Source organism: Salmo salar, chromosome 26 (assembly GCF_965601325.2).
Source record: "Salmo salar chromosome 26, fSalSal1, whole genome shotgun sequence".
Classification (NCBI taxonomy): domain Eukaryota; kingdom Metazoa; phylum Chordata; class Actinopteri; order Salmoniformes; family Salmonidae; genus Salmo; species Salmo salar.
Window position 1 is genome coordinate 54,302,785 of NC_138316.1, and position 17,949 is coordinate 54,320,733.

Genomic DNA, 17,949 nt, shown 5'->3' on the forward strand with positions numbered 1-17,949 from the left:
ACAGAGCCTGTTTTGAGCTGGATTTCTCCTGCTGCCCCTCAGCCGGCCGGTCGCTGCTGGAGTTAAACATTAAATGGGGAGAAGCGAAGGTGGAGTCATGCCTCCTCCGAAACATGACCCGCAAAACCACGCTTCTTAACACCCGCCCGTTTAACCCGCACCAATGTGTTCTGAGGAAACACCGCTCAACTGATGACAGGAATCAGCCTGCAGGCGCCCGGACCGCCACAAGGGGCCGCTAGAGTGCGACGAGCCAGGTAAACCCCCCCCCCCCCCCCCGAAGTGCGCCTCCCATTCACCATTCAGCTGAAGGTAACAGGCTATCAGCTTACTGTGAGGAACTACAGTTGTAATATTTTATCATTCACAATGGATGTTAGAAAAACACTTTAGTACATTTCTGTGCTGCAGGCCAGTTACTTTTATGCTCAGGCGCACGCTCTCTCAACATTATCAGGACGGAGAAACCAGACACACGTTCCCTAAACAGTATCAGGACGGAGAAACCAGACACACGTTCCCTCAACATTATCAGGACAGAGAAACCAGACACACGCTCCCCCAACATTATCAGGACAGAGAAACCAGACACACGCTCCCTCAACATTATCAGGACAGAGAAACCAGACACACGTTCCCTCAACATTATCAGGGCAAAGAAACAAAACACATGTTCCTTCAACATTATCAGGACGGAGAAACCAGACACACACTCCCTCAACATTATCAGGACAAAGAAACCAGACACACGCTCCCTCAACATTTTTAGGACGGAGAAACCAGACACACTCTCCCTCAACATGATCAGGACAGAGAAAGCAGACACACGGGACCTTTCCTCGCAGTGTTTATGTTCTCATCAACTCTTCTATTTCTTTCCTTTTCCTCTTTGCTTTCTGTTTCTCTGTCTGTGTGTCTCTGTCTGTGTGTCTCTGTCTGTGTGTCTCTGTCTGTGTTTCTCTGTCTGTGTTTCTCTGCCTGTGTGTATCTGTCTGTGTGTGTTTGTGTCTTGCTGTGCTGTGCCATACACCTCGCCACACTCAGAGGCCAGCAGTGGCTACAGAGAGGTTTTGGACGTGCAGAAGGAGATGGTTCGGTCTTTAACAGAGCAGAACCAGGCCCTGGGGGCAGACAGGAGGCTGCTGGATCAGAGGTGTACAGAACAGAGCCACCAGAGGGTCCAGAGTCTGGAGCGGGACCTCAGCAAGGCCCCTGTCCCTACAGCAGGTGGGGTGGATACTGGGGGGTGAGGGGGCAAGAGGGGAGAGGACCTAAGGTGGGGTGGAAGGGGGGGGGGACAAGGAGAGGAAAAACCCTGGGGCCGTGAGAGACTGGGGGCCGTGAGAGACTGGGGGCCGTGAGAGACAGGAGGGGAGAGACAGGAGGGGAGAGACTGGGGGCCGTGAGAGACTGGGGGCCGTGAGAGACAGGAGGGGAGAGACAGGAGGGGAGAGACTGGGGGCCGTGAGAGACTGGGGGCCGTGAGAGACTGGGGGCCGTGAGAGACTATAACTAACTATAACTACCCTAACTATAACTACCCTAACTATACCTACCCTAACTATAACTACCCTAACTATAACTATACCTACCCTAACTATACCTACCCTAACTATAACTACCCTAACTATAACTACCCTAACTATACCTACCCTAACTATACCTACCCTAACTATAACTATAACTACCCTAAAGATACCTACCCTAACTATAACTATACCTACCCTAACTATAACTATAACTACCCTAACTATAACTATACCTACCCTAACTATAACTATAACTACCCTAACTATACCTACCCTAACTATACCTACCCTAACTATACCTACCCTAACTATAACTACCCTAACTATACCTACCGTAACAATAACTACCCTAACTATACCTACCCTAACTATACCTACCCTAACTATAACTACCCTAACTATACCTACCCTAACTATACCTACCCTAACTATACCTACCCTAACTATAACTACTAATTCAACGGCTCAGACACGAGACGTATGTGGCAGGATCTACTCTCCTTCCAGACTCACATCAAACATCTCCAATCCAAAGTTAAATCTAGAATTGGCTTCCTATTTTGCAACAAAGCATCCTTCACTCATGCTGCCAAACATACCCTCGTAAAACTGACCATCCTACTGATCCTTGACTTCGGCGATGTCATTTACAAAATTGTCTCCAATACCCTACTCAATAAACTGGATGCAGTTGTCATGACGTTGGCCTCTAGGTAAGGTTTATGACCCCCCCCCATAAATACCTTTCTCCCTTCCCCTCTCTCTCTGAATCTACTGAAGGACCTGAATAGCCTGCGTTAAATATAGAGAGTCTGGGAACATCAAACAAATGGGGAAAGGTACCACATATTTTGTTAATAAAACCAGTTGGAAATATGCTTGGGAACGTAATGAGTATGTATGTCAGTTCGGTTGTCATCTGAGACATTATGACTGATGACAGGACGACATAAACTGTATCTGAGAAAGTATACACCCTCTAGTTATCAGAGTCACATGGAATTGTTATGCAATTGAAATGTTTGATATTGAAAATGTTTGTTAGGAGATGAAATGTAATTTTAGCTTCCGAATGAGAGATTTGGGTTTTCATAAGGAAAGTGCCCTGCTCGATCAGTAACCCAACCCTGTGAAGAGACAGGGGTTATAAACGATGAAACACCTCCCTCCCCCTCTCCACTATATAATCCTTTGACGAAAAGATAACCAGGTTGTTCCAGTACGGGAGGTCTGCAGCCTCTACGTTAGAAGGACACACATGTCAACTAAGCCAACCTCGGCGTGAGCTATGGTGGCGAATGGTATGAACTTTGAGCTTATTCACTACAGAAGTGCTACTTCCTAGCCGTTGAGTTAGCAGCGGCCGCTGTAACGTGGGCTAGGAAAGGACGGACGACGGATCCAGTCTAACAACCAGACGAAGATACCACCACGTATCCAATCGACCACCATTGACATTCTTCCGAAAACAGGGAGATCTGTTGGCCAACCCGGCCAGCATCTACGACCAACCTACCGAAGCGCAGCTCAGAGTAAATATTTATTGCATTTTCCTTTTCCAAATGGGCGGTAATTTAGAATGCATAAGATACTGTATTTACGATAGCATAGCTGCTGTTTCTGTGTTCCTAAATCTTCCCGCTCTTTCATTCAAGCCCAACCCCCTTTCCTTTGTGTAACCAGCCGTCATATCTGTTCCGTCTACCGGGACGTTTTCTGTATGACGACATTGTATTCTGTGTATTTGTAATTCTGTGTGATTAGTTAGGTATTTAGTAAATAAATAATTAAACCCAATTTTGTATTGCAGATTCAACTTGTTAGCCAGGGTTCGTGAAGATAGCCAAGAATTTACAACTTTCATTATGAGACTGAAAATAAGACAAGGGTTAATATTGACTGCTATCGAGGTAAAATATTACTAAGTATTTTAAGAGTTTATTCGGAAGATAACAGCTCTATAAACGTTCTTCCGTGGTGCCCCGACTTTCTAGTTAATTACATTTACATGATTAGCTTAATCAGGTAATATTAATTACAGAGAAATAATTTTATAAGTTAGCATGTCATATCACTTAATCCGGCATAGCCAAAGACACGACATATGGAGCCCTCTGTGAGGAATCTAAAATAGGATGAAGCTTTTATTTTGATTCAGCATATATAAAATTGAAAAGCAGATTACATAATATACCAAGTTGATTATATACATTATGGGAATTGTAGACTGGAATTATTGGTGCGTGTGTGTTCCGGAGAATAGCCTCCGTGTTGTGCTCTGACGTAGTCAGTGGGTAGCATAAACTATACATGTATGTATGATGGCTGATAAAGCTATCTGAGAAATAGCGCGTTTGGCCAAACGCTAAGTATTTCTGCCTCTCGCGTTTCAGACGCGTGTTGGCTAGGTCATTATTAATTTCTCGAGCGAGGACAAAGAGCCAGCCGATTGAAATTTAGGAGAGATTAGCTTGACCAGCGATAAGTATCTCTCTGTCTCTCGCGTTTCGATGCGAGTAGACCACGGTGTTTCCCGCGAGTTCCGGTTAAAACATTGTCAAATATCGCCGAAAAGGGTTTGAACATAATACGTTATAAGTAAAACCTTTCCCTTGCCAAGGGAATCCTATGTTGAGCATTTTTCAGGCATAAAGTAGCATTAGCTTGCTCGAGATGCTAAGCTAACAAAAAACAAAAAAAGGGAAAACAGCCATTTTGTTTGTGCCACATGGTAATTCATCCGACTTGAGTTGAATTTCAGCGTGTGCCAGCAGGGACCTTTGAAGAGTCACCAGTACTTTCCTTCAAGAATAATTAGTCAGGTGACACTCAAGTCGTTACTCGTGATATCCAGACGGATATCGATGTCTTATTCAATTGAACTAATAAGTGAAATTGCCAGATTTACATTCTCAAGTTTAAATAATATCCAAATTGATGAGTTTTCTAAATGAGACATTGTAATCTTTTTTCCACATTAACCTAGATGAATAAACCTCTCAGGTTAATTAAAGTTTAAATCCCATATAGCCTATACAGGTTTGATTTATCATTAAAATTGATCAATCAGTAAAATTTGGTTTTTGCAAAACCCATTCAGTAATCCAGTACTGACAGAAGTCCCGCCCCCGCGGGAATCCCATGTGGCTTCGGCCCAAGGAAGAAGTGTACCATAGTGGGGAGTGTTCCCAACATTTGATCTACTGTTTACACTTATGATATCCAATCAATGGAGATTGTATGGATTATCATCTCATTCAATTTAATAAGTTAAATTGTTGAACATACCTTAATGTTCTTGCAATCAAATGAGACACTTTTAAACTTCCCATATTAACCTGGATGAAGCAACCTCAGGTTAATTCAAGTTTAATATCCAGATAGCCTACCCAGGTAGGATTAATCATTGGCATTGATTAATTAATTCAATTTGCTTTTGCAAATTTATTCACGTCCAACTTCCACATTACTGGTACAGTACTGATGGTTCGTCAACATCTATAAATAGATTAAACTTGTCTTTGCAGCTTCCAATGAATTCCAAACCCAAACATTGAAAAAAAATAGGAACATTTTTCCTCTAAATTTTTCTAATAATGTGCAAGCTACCAAAGGAGGTGGTCACCACTCCTCCGCTAATTAGTGAACCTCCACCCATAAAAGGATTGATCTCTGACCTCAGCAGTGATACCAACCCTAATTATGCCATTAGAAAAACAACAGCCGAAATTGCGAACGCTCTCCAAAATCAACCATCAAATACAGGCTTTGTGACTGTTCTCTCCACTTTAGCACTTATGTATCGCCATCAAAGGTTGGCATCGGTCCAATACCACAGTGCACAGCTGAAGCACGTGCAAGACATGGCTAACATGAGGGCACAGGTGGAGAGAACTGAGCAACTATTGACAAAAGCAGGAAATGAAAACATTCTGCTAGTCGAGGAACTGCGTTTGAAATCGGAACAATTAAAAGTAATTGCAAATACTTATGACGAGGAACGAGCACAAACTCTCCAACAAAATCGTCATCTGCAGGAACAACTCGATTTAGCCAAAACTAAATACGAGGTAGTCCACGCCAAACTAGATAAATCTGTCGAGTTATCTACAAACAGGAACGCGCAATTTGATAACATGCAGGCAGTTTTGTTGAACATTACTCAAGGTAACAATGTTCTACAATGTTCTACTCCAAATTCTGCAGACCAAAGACGATCAGTTGATGAACACAATGACAAAGTTGGATGACAAATCAGCAGAACTTATTGAAGTCGCTGACAAAATGAATGATGAGAGAACTCAGGTGATGAGGATGGAAATATTGATTTCTAAGCAAGCAAAGGAAATCTCATCACTGAATCTCTCGGTCCGTACTCGAGACCTCTATCTGCAAACCATGACAGATAAGTTTGAGACCGAAAGGAGCAGGTGTGACACTCACGTGTCCAAAATTGGTACTCTAAGCGCTCAAGTGGACTCTGCAATGCAGCAGAAGACCACCCTTAGGTACCATCTGGAGGAAGTCCAGAATGGTCACGCTCTACAGCCTGACTACCCATCCAAGCAACCGGAGTCCGGTACTCAAAGGAGTGAAGACGATAGGTTTCAGACATTGCCTCCATCATGTGTCCCTCAGTCTTCTCCTCTTGGCCATTTGGCACTGAGTAATATGGAGCCTCTTGGCCAACAAAGCCAAAGCTTGGCTTCTCCTCTTGCCCCAATTTCTCCACAGGATGAAGCCAACCCTCTCCGCCCGCTTGGCGCGGAATACCTTGACAAACTCGTCAAGAATTTCCCCACCTTTGACCCCGTTCCAGGTCAGCCAAACGATACTGAGACGTTCCTAGCTGACATAGAGGACGCGTTGGGTGGCTACCTGAACGCTACGGGTTCTGACAGGGTTTACCTATTGAAGCGAACGTCGAATAGACACGTGACGAGGTTCATTCGCCTACAACAGCAACACGTGCTAAATGACTACGCTAAACTTGCCACAGCTTTCAAATTAGAATTCAGTGGTTCTGCGACTCGCAAACACGATAGCTCACTGGCTAACACGGTCAAACAAGCTCGGAACGAACACCCACAAGCTTTCTATCATAGGCTTCGTTCAGCTTACTTTGGCCTATTCACGGAAACAGGAATGGAAGAGCTGTTACCATTCAAACAAATGTTTCTGTTGAACATGTATCCCACCTTCATTACCTACTTGGGCCCTGCAGCCCACGTTGGCTTGCCTATCTTACAACTCAGAGAGCTTGCAAGCACAGCTTTTGAGGCATCAAAAGCTCGCAACACTAAGAGCCCTGACCACTCGGTTTTGAAGTTTGACCAGGAGCACTCACTCCAGTTAGAGGGTGCATTATCAGGTATTGGAGCGTCGAGAGATGACGCACCACAACAGTTTCTACCACGAAACCATGATTCCAATAACCTCCGCGGTCGAAATAACTGTAAAGTACGTAGCCATCAACATGACTACCGCTACAATCGACCCGTTCGCTACGTTCCTGCACCCAACCCACAAAAAGTGTCAGAGCACAAGGGTAACAAAGGGTTGAAGGACGATCAAAACGTAGACCAATGTTCTCCAGAAGTCCCACTACGGGAAGAACTTAAGCGAGAACAATTTGAGAAAAGGGTAAAAGATAAGTCACAAGGCCTCGACGGGGAATTACCGGACACCAGGTCCGCAGGAATTAACACCCACCCGTTAAAGTTCAAATTTCTCCCGCTCTCATTCAAGACCCTATCCAGGGCCCGCTTGATCAAGCAACAAGCCCCAGGGCTTTGTCTGTAGACTCTGATACAAAAGTTAAGAAGAAAAAGGTTAAACGCTTCGTTAAAGCCAAGCTCACTCAAAATCGGAAAAGTCAATCTGCTTCCATCTTGAACAGACATGGCACATCACGTCGTTGCGAACGACCACTCCACTTTGTGGGGAATATGTCCACTAACCACGAATCTAAACGGCCATACCTGGAAACAGTCCTGGAGGACTGCTTAACTTGTCATGCGCTAATTGATTCGGGTGCGACAATATCACTCATCTCTCAAACATTGTTTGATGATCTAAAAAGGGCTTTGAAGCCAACTAAACATTGGTTAAAAGTGGAACGATGCGACACTACACTTCGAGGCGTCACTCAGACTACCTCGCCTCTCACATTGAGAGTCATGCTGAAACTACACTTCCAGGACGTATCGCTCGTTCACCCTGTGTATGTTACCAGCCTCGAAACTGTACCCCTGCTACTTGGAGCAGACTTGATGGATCGGTTACTCCCATTGATGGATTGGAAAACCAACCAGGTATGGTCACAGGCCACAGTGCCTTCTCCACTGACCACACTGTCTTCCCCTAACGCTAGCTGCAACGCAGTCCTTCACGAGGGGTATCTGTCAAAAGCACCCCTTTGGGAAAAGACGTTTAGAAACCTCTTGGTGAAGAATCCGATCCAAGGAGATATTACGATATCTCGACACATTCCATCAGCCAATCTGATTGACCATTCTTTTCATGATTTCGAGCCAGCTGTCTCTGTGAATGAGCAACTTCCCTCCTCCTTGCAGTTGTGCAATACGGTAGTTGAGATGAACTTCTCTTGCTCTTCGGACACTTCCGCAAGCACTGCGGCCGTCTCAGTAAGAAAAACATTGATGCGCAGAGTACACTCTGCTTCCGATGATACACCTTCTGCTTTGTTGGGGACTGTCACCCCTTACAATGACACTAATGGCGTCAGTCCAGCAACTGACCCGATGACTCCCACTGGTGAAACACTTTGCGATATCACAGACCGATATCCTCGTCTCAGTTTGCAGGTACTGAAGAGGTTGCCACACGCGGACGCGGTGATGACTGACAGACCTCGACAGCCACTGAGGGTGTTGAAGCACAAACACCAGGAGATTTGGTTGAAAGGTTACAGCCATTCTCATAATAACGCGGCCACTGACAACTCGTACATAGGGTCCGACCTTTTCGTTTGCGCCTCGGACACCAACACCACCCGCTGGTGGGGGGGTCCCGAGACACAAAGGGGGGGAATAGTAGCCCAGACCCATGATGAGCCTCATCGAGGCCGGTGGGGGGGTCGAGACTACGGACAACACCGTACGAGGCCGCCAGAGCATAAATCAAATCTAGTTGTAAACTCTCCTATGAGAACAGTGAGGAGCAGACAGGCCCCTAGACGGGGATTATCTTAGAACACGTCTAAGATAGTACTGAGGTGTACCACACTGGTCGTAAAGGAAGTCCAATGGACTTGTCCACCTCCAAAACAAATGGCAACAATAATCATTCCTTGCCATGTGTAGGTTCAACTACAATACAACTAGTAATATGCTCCAATCATGTGTTCCGGTAGATAATATTTCAGAATAAATCTGTAGGACAACTGGACCCCTTGAATACCAGTACCAATACCACAGTCCGTCCAGCAACACTCAGTAAGAGGATTAGTAACCTCACAAGTTAAATTGCTATTGATAATAGCGACATAGGAGTCACTCAGAGTGCAACACGGGGAAGGGAATCTCCATTGCACTCTTCCAATGGTTAACACATGCCACTAATAAATAGAACCCTCCGTTCAGGAGAGAATTATTAGAAGTCATGAACCATGATCACACCACGTACGACTGGTCTAATACTTAGAGTACTTCCGTCGTGAGGTTAGCTCCTCCGTGGATAACATAGCTATGAAATAGACTTCATACCTACCGCCACTACAATAGTGGAAGACACCGTGACTTGTAGAAAACTACTACAGACTCCCTTGACACCAATTCTGACTGACCTCCAGGCATTGACCTGAAAATTACCTGACTACGTCAGACTCATTCTGAACAAGTTGTAATCTGCCAGGATACTTGGTTTTCTTCCCTTGACATGCGCGATTGTGGAAGCATAAACGCACATGCACAACGGAACATCCAATTAGGATTTATGCTAGGATCACTTAAGGGTCCAAGCAAAATACCAGCCTTAGTAAAGTTGAACGTTTACTTCTAGGCCTGTGACTCTACAGCACTCACCAGTTTTCTAACCAGAAGTCCATAGGTCATCCTTTAGACTGCCCAAAACTAGTGCCTTACAGCCGTAGACTTATCATATAGTTGTCAACTTAGGATAGTACCCTAAGCGCCACCCCGCAAATTAGGAAAGCCCTAAATATGTCATTAGACAATGCCATGATAGGGTCATTATTTTGCCAAGACCATGGACGTAGATAGAATACAGTCCAATTAGATGATTAATAACTAACTATATTTTGTTTTGTGTATGCTTTCATTCATTTTGTTTCATTTTCTTCGGCACATAGAAAGTGATAGAGCCATAAACAACTCCCCCATACAACCATCAGTTAGTGCCACAACGCCGCTCATTTGGGGGGGAATGTAATGATATATTTCATGAGTGTGTGTGCGTTGTTAACATCTGCCTAAGTTACTGCCCAGATATTCTAGTCTGGACGACCGACCTAACTATAACTACCCTAACTATACCTACCCTAACTATACCTACCCTAACTATAACTATACCTACCCTAAATATAACTACCCTAACTATACCTACCCTAACTATACCTACCCTAACTATAACTACCCTAACTATACCTACCCTAACTATAACTACCCTAACTATAACTATACCTACCCTAACTATACCTACCCTAACTATCACTATAACTACCCTAACTATAACTATACCTACCCTAACTATACCTACCCTAACTATAACTACCCTAACTATAACTACCCTAACTATAACTATACCTACCCTAAATATAACTACCCTAACTAAACCTACCCTAACTATACCTACCCTAACTATAACTACCCTAACTATAACTACCCTAACTATACCCACCCTAACCAAACCTACCCTAACTATAACTACCCTAACTATACCTACCCTAACTATAACTACCCTAACTATACCTACCCTAACTATAACTACCCTAACTATACCTACCCTAACAATAACTACCGTAACTATAACTATAACTACCCTAACTCTAACGACCCTAACTATAACTACCCTAACTATAACTACCCTAATTATACCTACCCTAACTATAACTACCCTAACTATAACTACCCTTACTATACCTACCCTAACTATACCTACCCTAACTATAACTACCCTAACTATAACTATAACTACCCTAACTATAACTACCCTAACCCTACCTACCCTAACTATAACTACCCTAACTATAACTACCCTAACTATAACTATACCTACCCTAACTATAACTACCCTAACTATAACTACCCTAACTATAACTATATCTACCCTAACTATACCTACCCTAACTATACCTACCCTAACTATAACTACCCTAACTATACCTACCCTAACTATACCTACCCTAACCTTAACTACCCTAACTATAACTACCCTACCTATAACTATACCTACCCTAACTATACCTACCCTAACTATACCTACCCTAACTATAACTACCCTAACAATACCTACCCTAACTATAACTACCCTAACTATACCTACCCTAACTATAACTATCCTAACTATACCTACCCTAACCCTACCTACCCTAACTATACCTACCCTAGCAATACCTACCCTAACTATAACTACCCTAACTATAACTACCCTAACTATACCTACCCTACCTATAACTATACCTACCCTTACTATAACTACCCTAACTATAACTACCCTAAGTATACCTACCCTACCTATAACTATACCTACCCTTACTATAACTACCCTAACTATAACTAGCCTAGCCATACCTACCCTAACTATAACTACCCTAACTTTACCTATAACTACCCTAACTATAACTACCCTAACTATAACTATACCTACCCTAACCATAACTACCCTAACTATAAGTACCCTAACTATAACTACCCAAACTATACCTACCCTAACTATAACTATACCTACCCTAACTATAACTACCCTATCTATAACTACCCTAACTATAACTACCCTAGCTATACCTACCCTAATTATAACTACCCTAACTATAACTATAACTACCCTAACTATAACTACCCTAACTATACCTACCCTAACTATAACTACCCTAACAATAACTACCGTAACTATAACTATAACTACCCTAACTCTAACGACCCTAACTATAACTACCCTAACTATAACTACCCTAACTATAATTTCCCTAACTATAACTATAACTACCCTAACTATAACTACCCTAACTATACCTACCCTGACTATAACTATAACTACCCTAACTATAACTATAACTACCCTAACTATAACTATAACTATAACTACCCTAACTATAACTACCCTAACCCTACCTACCCTAACTATAACTACCCTAACTATAACTACCCTAACTATAACTATACCTACCCTAACTATAACTACCCTAACTATAACTACCCTAACTATAACTATATCTACCCTAACTATACCTACCCTAACTATACCTACCCTAACTATAACTACCCTAACTATACCTACCCTAACTATAACTACCCTAACTATACCTACCCTAACTATAACTACCCTAACTATACCTACCCTAACTATATCTACCCTAACTATACCTACCCTAACCTTAACTACCCTAACTATAACTACCCTACCTATAACTATACCTACCCTAACTATACCTACCCTAACTATACCTACCCTAACTATAACTACCCTAACAATACCTACCCTAACTATAACTACCCTAACTATACCTACCCTAACTATAACTATCCTAACTATACCTACCCTAACCCTACCTACCCTAACTATACCTACCCTAGCAATACCTACCCTAACTATAACTACCCTAACTATAACTACCCTAACTATACCTACCCTACCTATAACTATACCTACCCTTACTATAACTACCCTAACTTTAACTAGCCTAGCCATACCTACCCTAACTATAACTACCCTAACTTTACCTATAACTACCCTAACTATAACTACCCTAACTATAACTATACCTACCCTAACCATAACTACCCTAACTATAAGTACCCTAACTATATCTAACCAAACTATACCTACCCTAACTATAACTATACCTACCCTAACTATAACTACCCTTTCTATAACTACCCTAACTATAACTACCCTAGCTATACCTACCCTAATTATAACTACCCTAACTATAACTATAACTACCCTAAGTATAACTACCCTAACTATAACTATAACTATAACTACCCTAACTATACCTACCCTAACTATAACTACCCTAACTATAACTACCCTAACTATACCTACCCTAACTATAACTATAACTACCCTAACTATAACTATAACTACCCTAACTATAACTACCCTAACTATAACTATAACTATAACTACCCTAACTATAACTACCCTAACCCTACCTACCCTAACTATAACTACCCTAACTTAACTACCCTAACTATAACCTTACCTACCCTAACTATAACAACCCTAACTATAACTACCCTAACTATAACTATACCTACCCTAACTATAACTACAACTACCCTAACTATAACTATAACTACTCTAACTATACCTACCCTAACTATACCTACCCTAACTATAACTACCCTAACTATAACTACCCTAACTATAACTACCCTAACTATACCTACCCTAACTATAACTACACTAACTATACCTACCCTAACTCTACCTACCCTAACTATAACTACCCTAACTATAACTATACCTACCCTAACTATAACTACCCTAACTATACCTACCCTAACTATAACTACCCTAACCATAACTACCCTAACTATAACTATAACTACCCTAACTCTAACGACCCTAACTATAACTACCCTAACTATAACTACCCTAACTATAACTACCCTAACTATAACTATACCTACCCTAACTATACCTACCCTAACTATACCTACCCTAACTATAACTACCCTAACTATAACTATACCTACCCTAAATATAACTACCCTAACTATACCTACCCTAACTATACCTACCCTAACTATAACTACCCTAACTATACCTACTCTAACTATAACTACCCTAACCATAACTACCCTAACTATAACTATAACTACCCTAACATTAACGACCCTAACTATAACTACCCTAACTATAACTACCCTAACTATAACTACCCTAACTATATCTACCCTAACTATACCTACCCTAACTATAACTACCCTAACTATAACTATACCTACCCTAACTATACCTACCCTAACTATAACTACCCTAACCATAACTACCCTAACTATAACTATAACTACCCTAACTCTAACGACCCTAACTATAACTATACCTACCCTAACTATACCTACCCTAACTATACCTACCCTAACTATAACTACCCTAACTATAACTATACCTACCCTAAATATAACTACCCTAACTATACCTACCCTAACTATACCTACCCTAACTATAACTACCCTAACTATACCTACTCTAACTATAACTACCCTAACCATAACTACCCTAACTATAACTATAACTACCCTAACATTAACGACCCTAACTATAACTACCCTAACTATAACTACCCTAACTATACCCACCCTAACTATACCTACCCTAACTATAACTACCCTAACTATACCTACCCTAACTATAACTACCCTAACTCTACATACCCTAACTATAACTACCCTAACCATAACTACCGTAACTATAACTATAACTACCCTAACTCTAACGACCCTAACTATAACTACCCTAACTATAATTACCCTAACTATAACTATAACTACCCTAACTATAACTACCCTAACTATACCTACCCTAACTATAACTACCCTAAATATAACTACCCTAACTATACCTACCCTAACTATAACTATAACTACCCTAACTATAACTACCCTAACTATAACTATAACTATAACTACCCTAACTATAACTACCCTAACCCTACCTACCCTAACTATAACTACCCTAACTATAACTACCCTAACTATAACTATACCTACCCTAACTATAACTACCCTAACTATAACTACCCTAACTATAACTATACCTACCCTAACTATACCTACCCTAACTATACCTACCCTAACTATAACTACCCTAACAATACCTACCCTAACTATAACTACCCTAACTATACCTACCCTAACTATAACTATCCTAACTATACCTACCCTACCCCTACCTACCCTAACTATACCTACCGTAGCCAGACCTACCCTAACTATAACTACCCTAACTATAACTACCCTAACTATACCTACCCTAACTATAACTATACCTACCCTTACTATAACTACCCTATCTATAACTAGCCTAACTATACCTACCCTAACTATAACTATCCTAACTATACCTACCCTAACTATAACTATCCTAACTATACCTACCCTAACTATAACTACCCTAACTATAACTACTCTAACTATAACTACCCTAACTATACCTACCCTAACTATACCTACACTAACTATACCTACCCTAACTATAATTACCCTAACTCTACCTACCCTAACTATAACTACCCTAACTATAACTACCCTAACCATACCTACCCTAACTATAACTACCCTAACTTTACCTATAACTACCCTAACTATAACTACCCTAACTATAACTATACCTACCCTAACCATAACTACCCTAACTTTAAGTACCCTAACTCTACCTACCCTAACTACAACTACCCTAACTATAACTACCCTAGCCATATCTACCCTAACTATAACTACCCTAACTTTACCTATAACTACCCTAACTATAACAACCCTAACTATAACTATACCTACCCTAACCATAACTACCCTAACTATAACTACCCTAACTATAACTACCCAAACTATACCTACCCTAACTATAACTATACCTACCCTAACTATAACTACCCTATCTATAACTACCCTAACTATAACTACCCTAGCTATACCTACCCTAATTTTAACTACCCTAACTATAACTATAACTACCCTAACTATACCTACCCTAACTATAACTATACCTACCCTAACTATAACTATAACTATAACTACCCTAACTATAACTACCCTAACTATAACTACCCTAACTATAACTACCCTAACTATACCTACCCTAACTATAACTTACCTACCCTAACTATACCTATAACTACCCTAACTATAACTACCCTAACTATAACTATAACTACCCTAACTATAACTATAACTACCCTAACTATAACTATAACTATAACTACCCTAACCATAACTACCCTAACTATACCTATAACTATAACTACCCAAATATAACTATAACTACCCTAACTATACCTATAACTACCCTAACTATACCTACCCTAACTATAACTATAACTACCCTAACTATAACTATAACTATAACTACCCTAACTATAACTACCCTAACTATACCTAAAACTACCCTAACTATAACTACCCTAACTATACCTAAAACTACCCTAACTATAACTACCCTAACTATAACTATAACTACCCTAACTATAACTACCCTTACTATAACTACCCTAACTATACCTATAACTACCCTAACTATAACTATAACTATAACTACCCTAACTATAACTATCCTAACTATAACTACCCTAACAATAACCACCCTAACTATAACTACCCTAACTATAACTACCCTAACTATACCTATAACTACCCTAACTATAACTACCCTAACTATAACTATAACTATAACTACCCTAACTATAACTATAACTACCCTAACTATAACTACCCTAACTATAACTACCCTAACTATAACTACCCTAGCCATACCTACCCTAACTATAACTACCCTAACTTTACCTATAACTACCCTAACTATAACTACCCTAACTATAACTATACCTACCCTAACCAGAACTACCCTAACTATAAGTACCCTAACTATTACTACCCAAACTATACCTACCCTAACTATAACTACCCTATCTATAACTACCCTAACTATAACTACCCTAGCTATACCTACCCTAATTATAACTACCCTAACTATAACTATAACTACCCTAACTATACCTACCCTAACTATAACTATACCTACCCTAACTATAACTACCCTAACTATAACTATAACTATAACTACCCTAACTATAACTACCCTAACTATAACTACCCTAACTATAACTACCCTAACTATACCTACCCTAACTATAACTATACCTACCCTAACTATACCTATAACTACCCTAATTATAACTACCCTAACTATAACTATAACTACCCTAACTATAACTACCCTAACTATACCTATAACTATAACTACCCTAACTATAACTATAACTACCCTAACTATACCTATAACTACCCTAACTATACCTACCCTAACTATAACTATAACTACCCTAACTATAACTATAACTACCCTAACTATTACTACCCTAACTATACCTATAACTATAACTACCCTAACTATAACTATAACTACCCTAACTATACCTATAACTACCCTAACTATACCTACCCTAACTATACCTACCCTAACTATAACTATAACTACCCTAACTATAACTATAACTACCCTAACTATAACTACCCTAACTATACCTAAAACTACCCTAACTATAACTACCCTAACTATAACTATAACTACCCTAACTATAACTACCCTAACTATAACTATAACTACCCTAACTATAACTATAACTACCCTAACTATAACTATAACTACCCTAACTATAACTACCCTAACTATACCTATAACTATAACTACCCTAACTATAACTATAACTACCCTAACTATACCTATAACTACCCTAACTATACCTACCCTAACTATAACTATAACTACCCTAACTATAACTATAACTACCCTAACTATAACTACCCTAACTATACCTATAACTATAACTACCCTAACTATAACTATAACTACCCTAACTATACCTATAACTACCCTAACTATACCTACCCTAACTATACCTACCCTAACTATAACTATAACTACCCTAACTATAACTATAACTACCCTAACTATAACTACCCTAACTATACCTAAAACTACCCTAACTATAACTACCCTAACTATAACTATAACTACCCTAACTATAACTACCCTTACTATAACTACTCTAACTATACCTATAACTACCCTAACTATAACTATAACTATAACTACCCTAACTATAACTATCCTAACTATAACTACCCTAACAATAACCACCCTAACTATAACTACCCTAACTATAACTACCCTAACTATACCTATAACTACCCTAACTATTACTACCCTAACTATAACTATAACTACCCTAACTATAACTATAACTATAACTACCCTAACTATAACTACCCTAACTATAACTACCCTAACTATAACTATAACTACCCTAACTATAACTACCCTAACTATAACTACCCTAACTATAACTACCATAACTATACCTACCCTAACTATAACTATAACTACCCTAACTATACCTATAACTACCCTAACTATAACTACCTTAACTATACCTACCCTAACTATAACTACCCTAACTATACCTACCCTAACTATAACTACCCTAACTATACCT

General features: G+C 40.2%; 1 protein-coding gene across 1 annotated transcript in view; it reads left to right on the forward strand.

The window, feature by feature from the left end:
- Window positions 1–1,088: 1,088 nt before the first annotated feature.
- Window positions 1,089–17,949, forward strand: part of LOC106591621 (centrosomal protein of 89 kDa) — a 54,701-nt gene continuing 37,840 nt past the window's right edge. Inside the window, exon 1 of the mRNA XM_045708324.2 lies at window positions 1,089–1,232. Within this exon, the coding sequence (XP_045564280.2) occupies window positions 1,089–1,232 (144 nt within the window). The remainder of the gene's footprint in view (window positions 1,233–17,949) is intronic.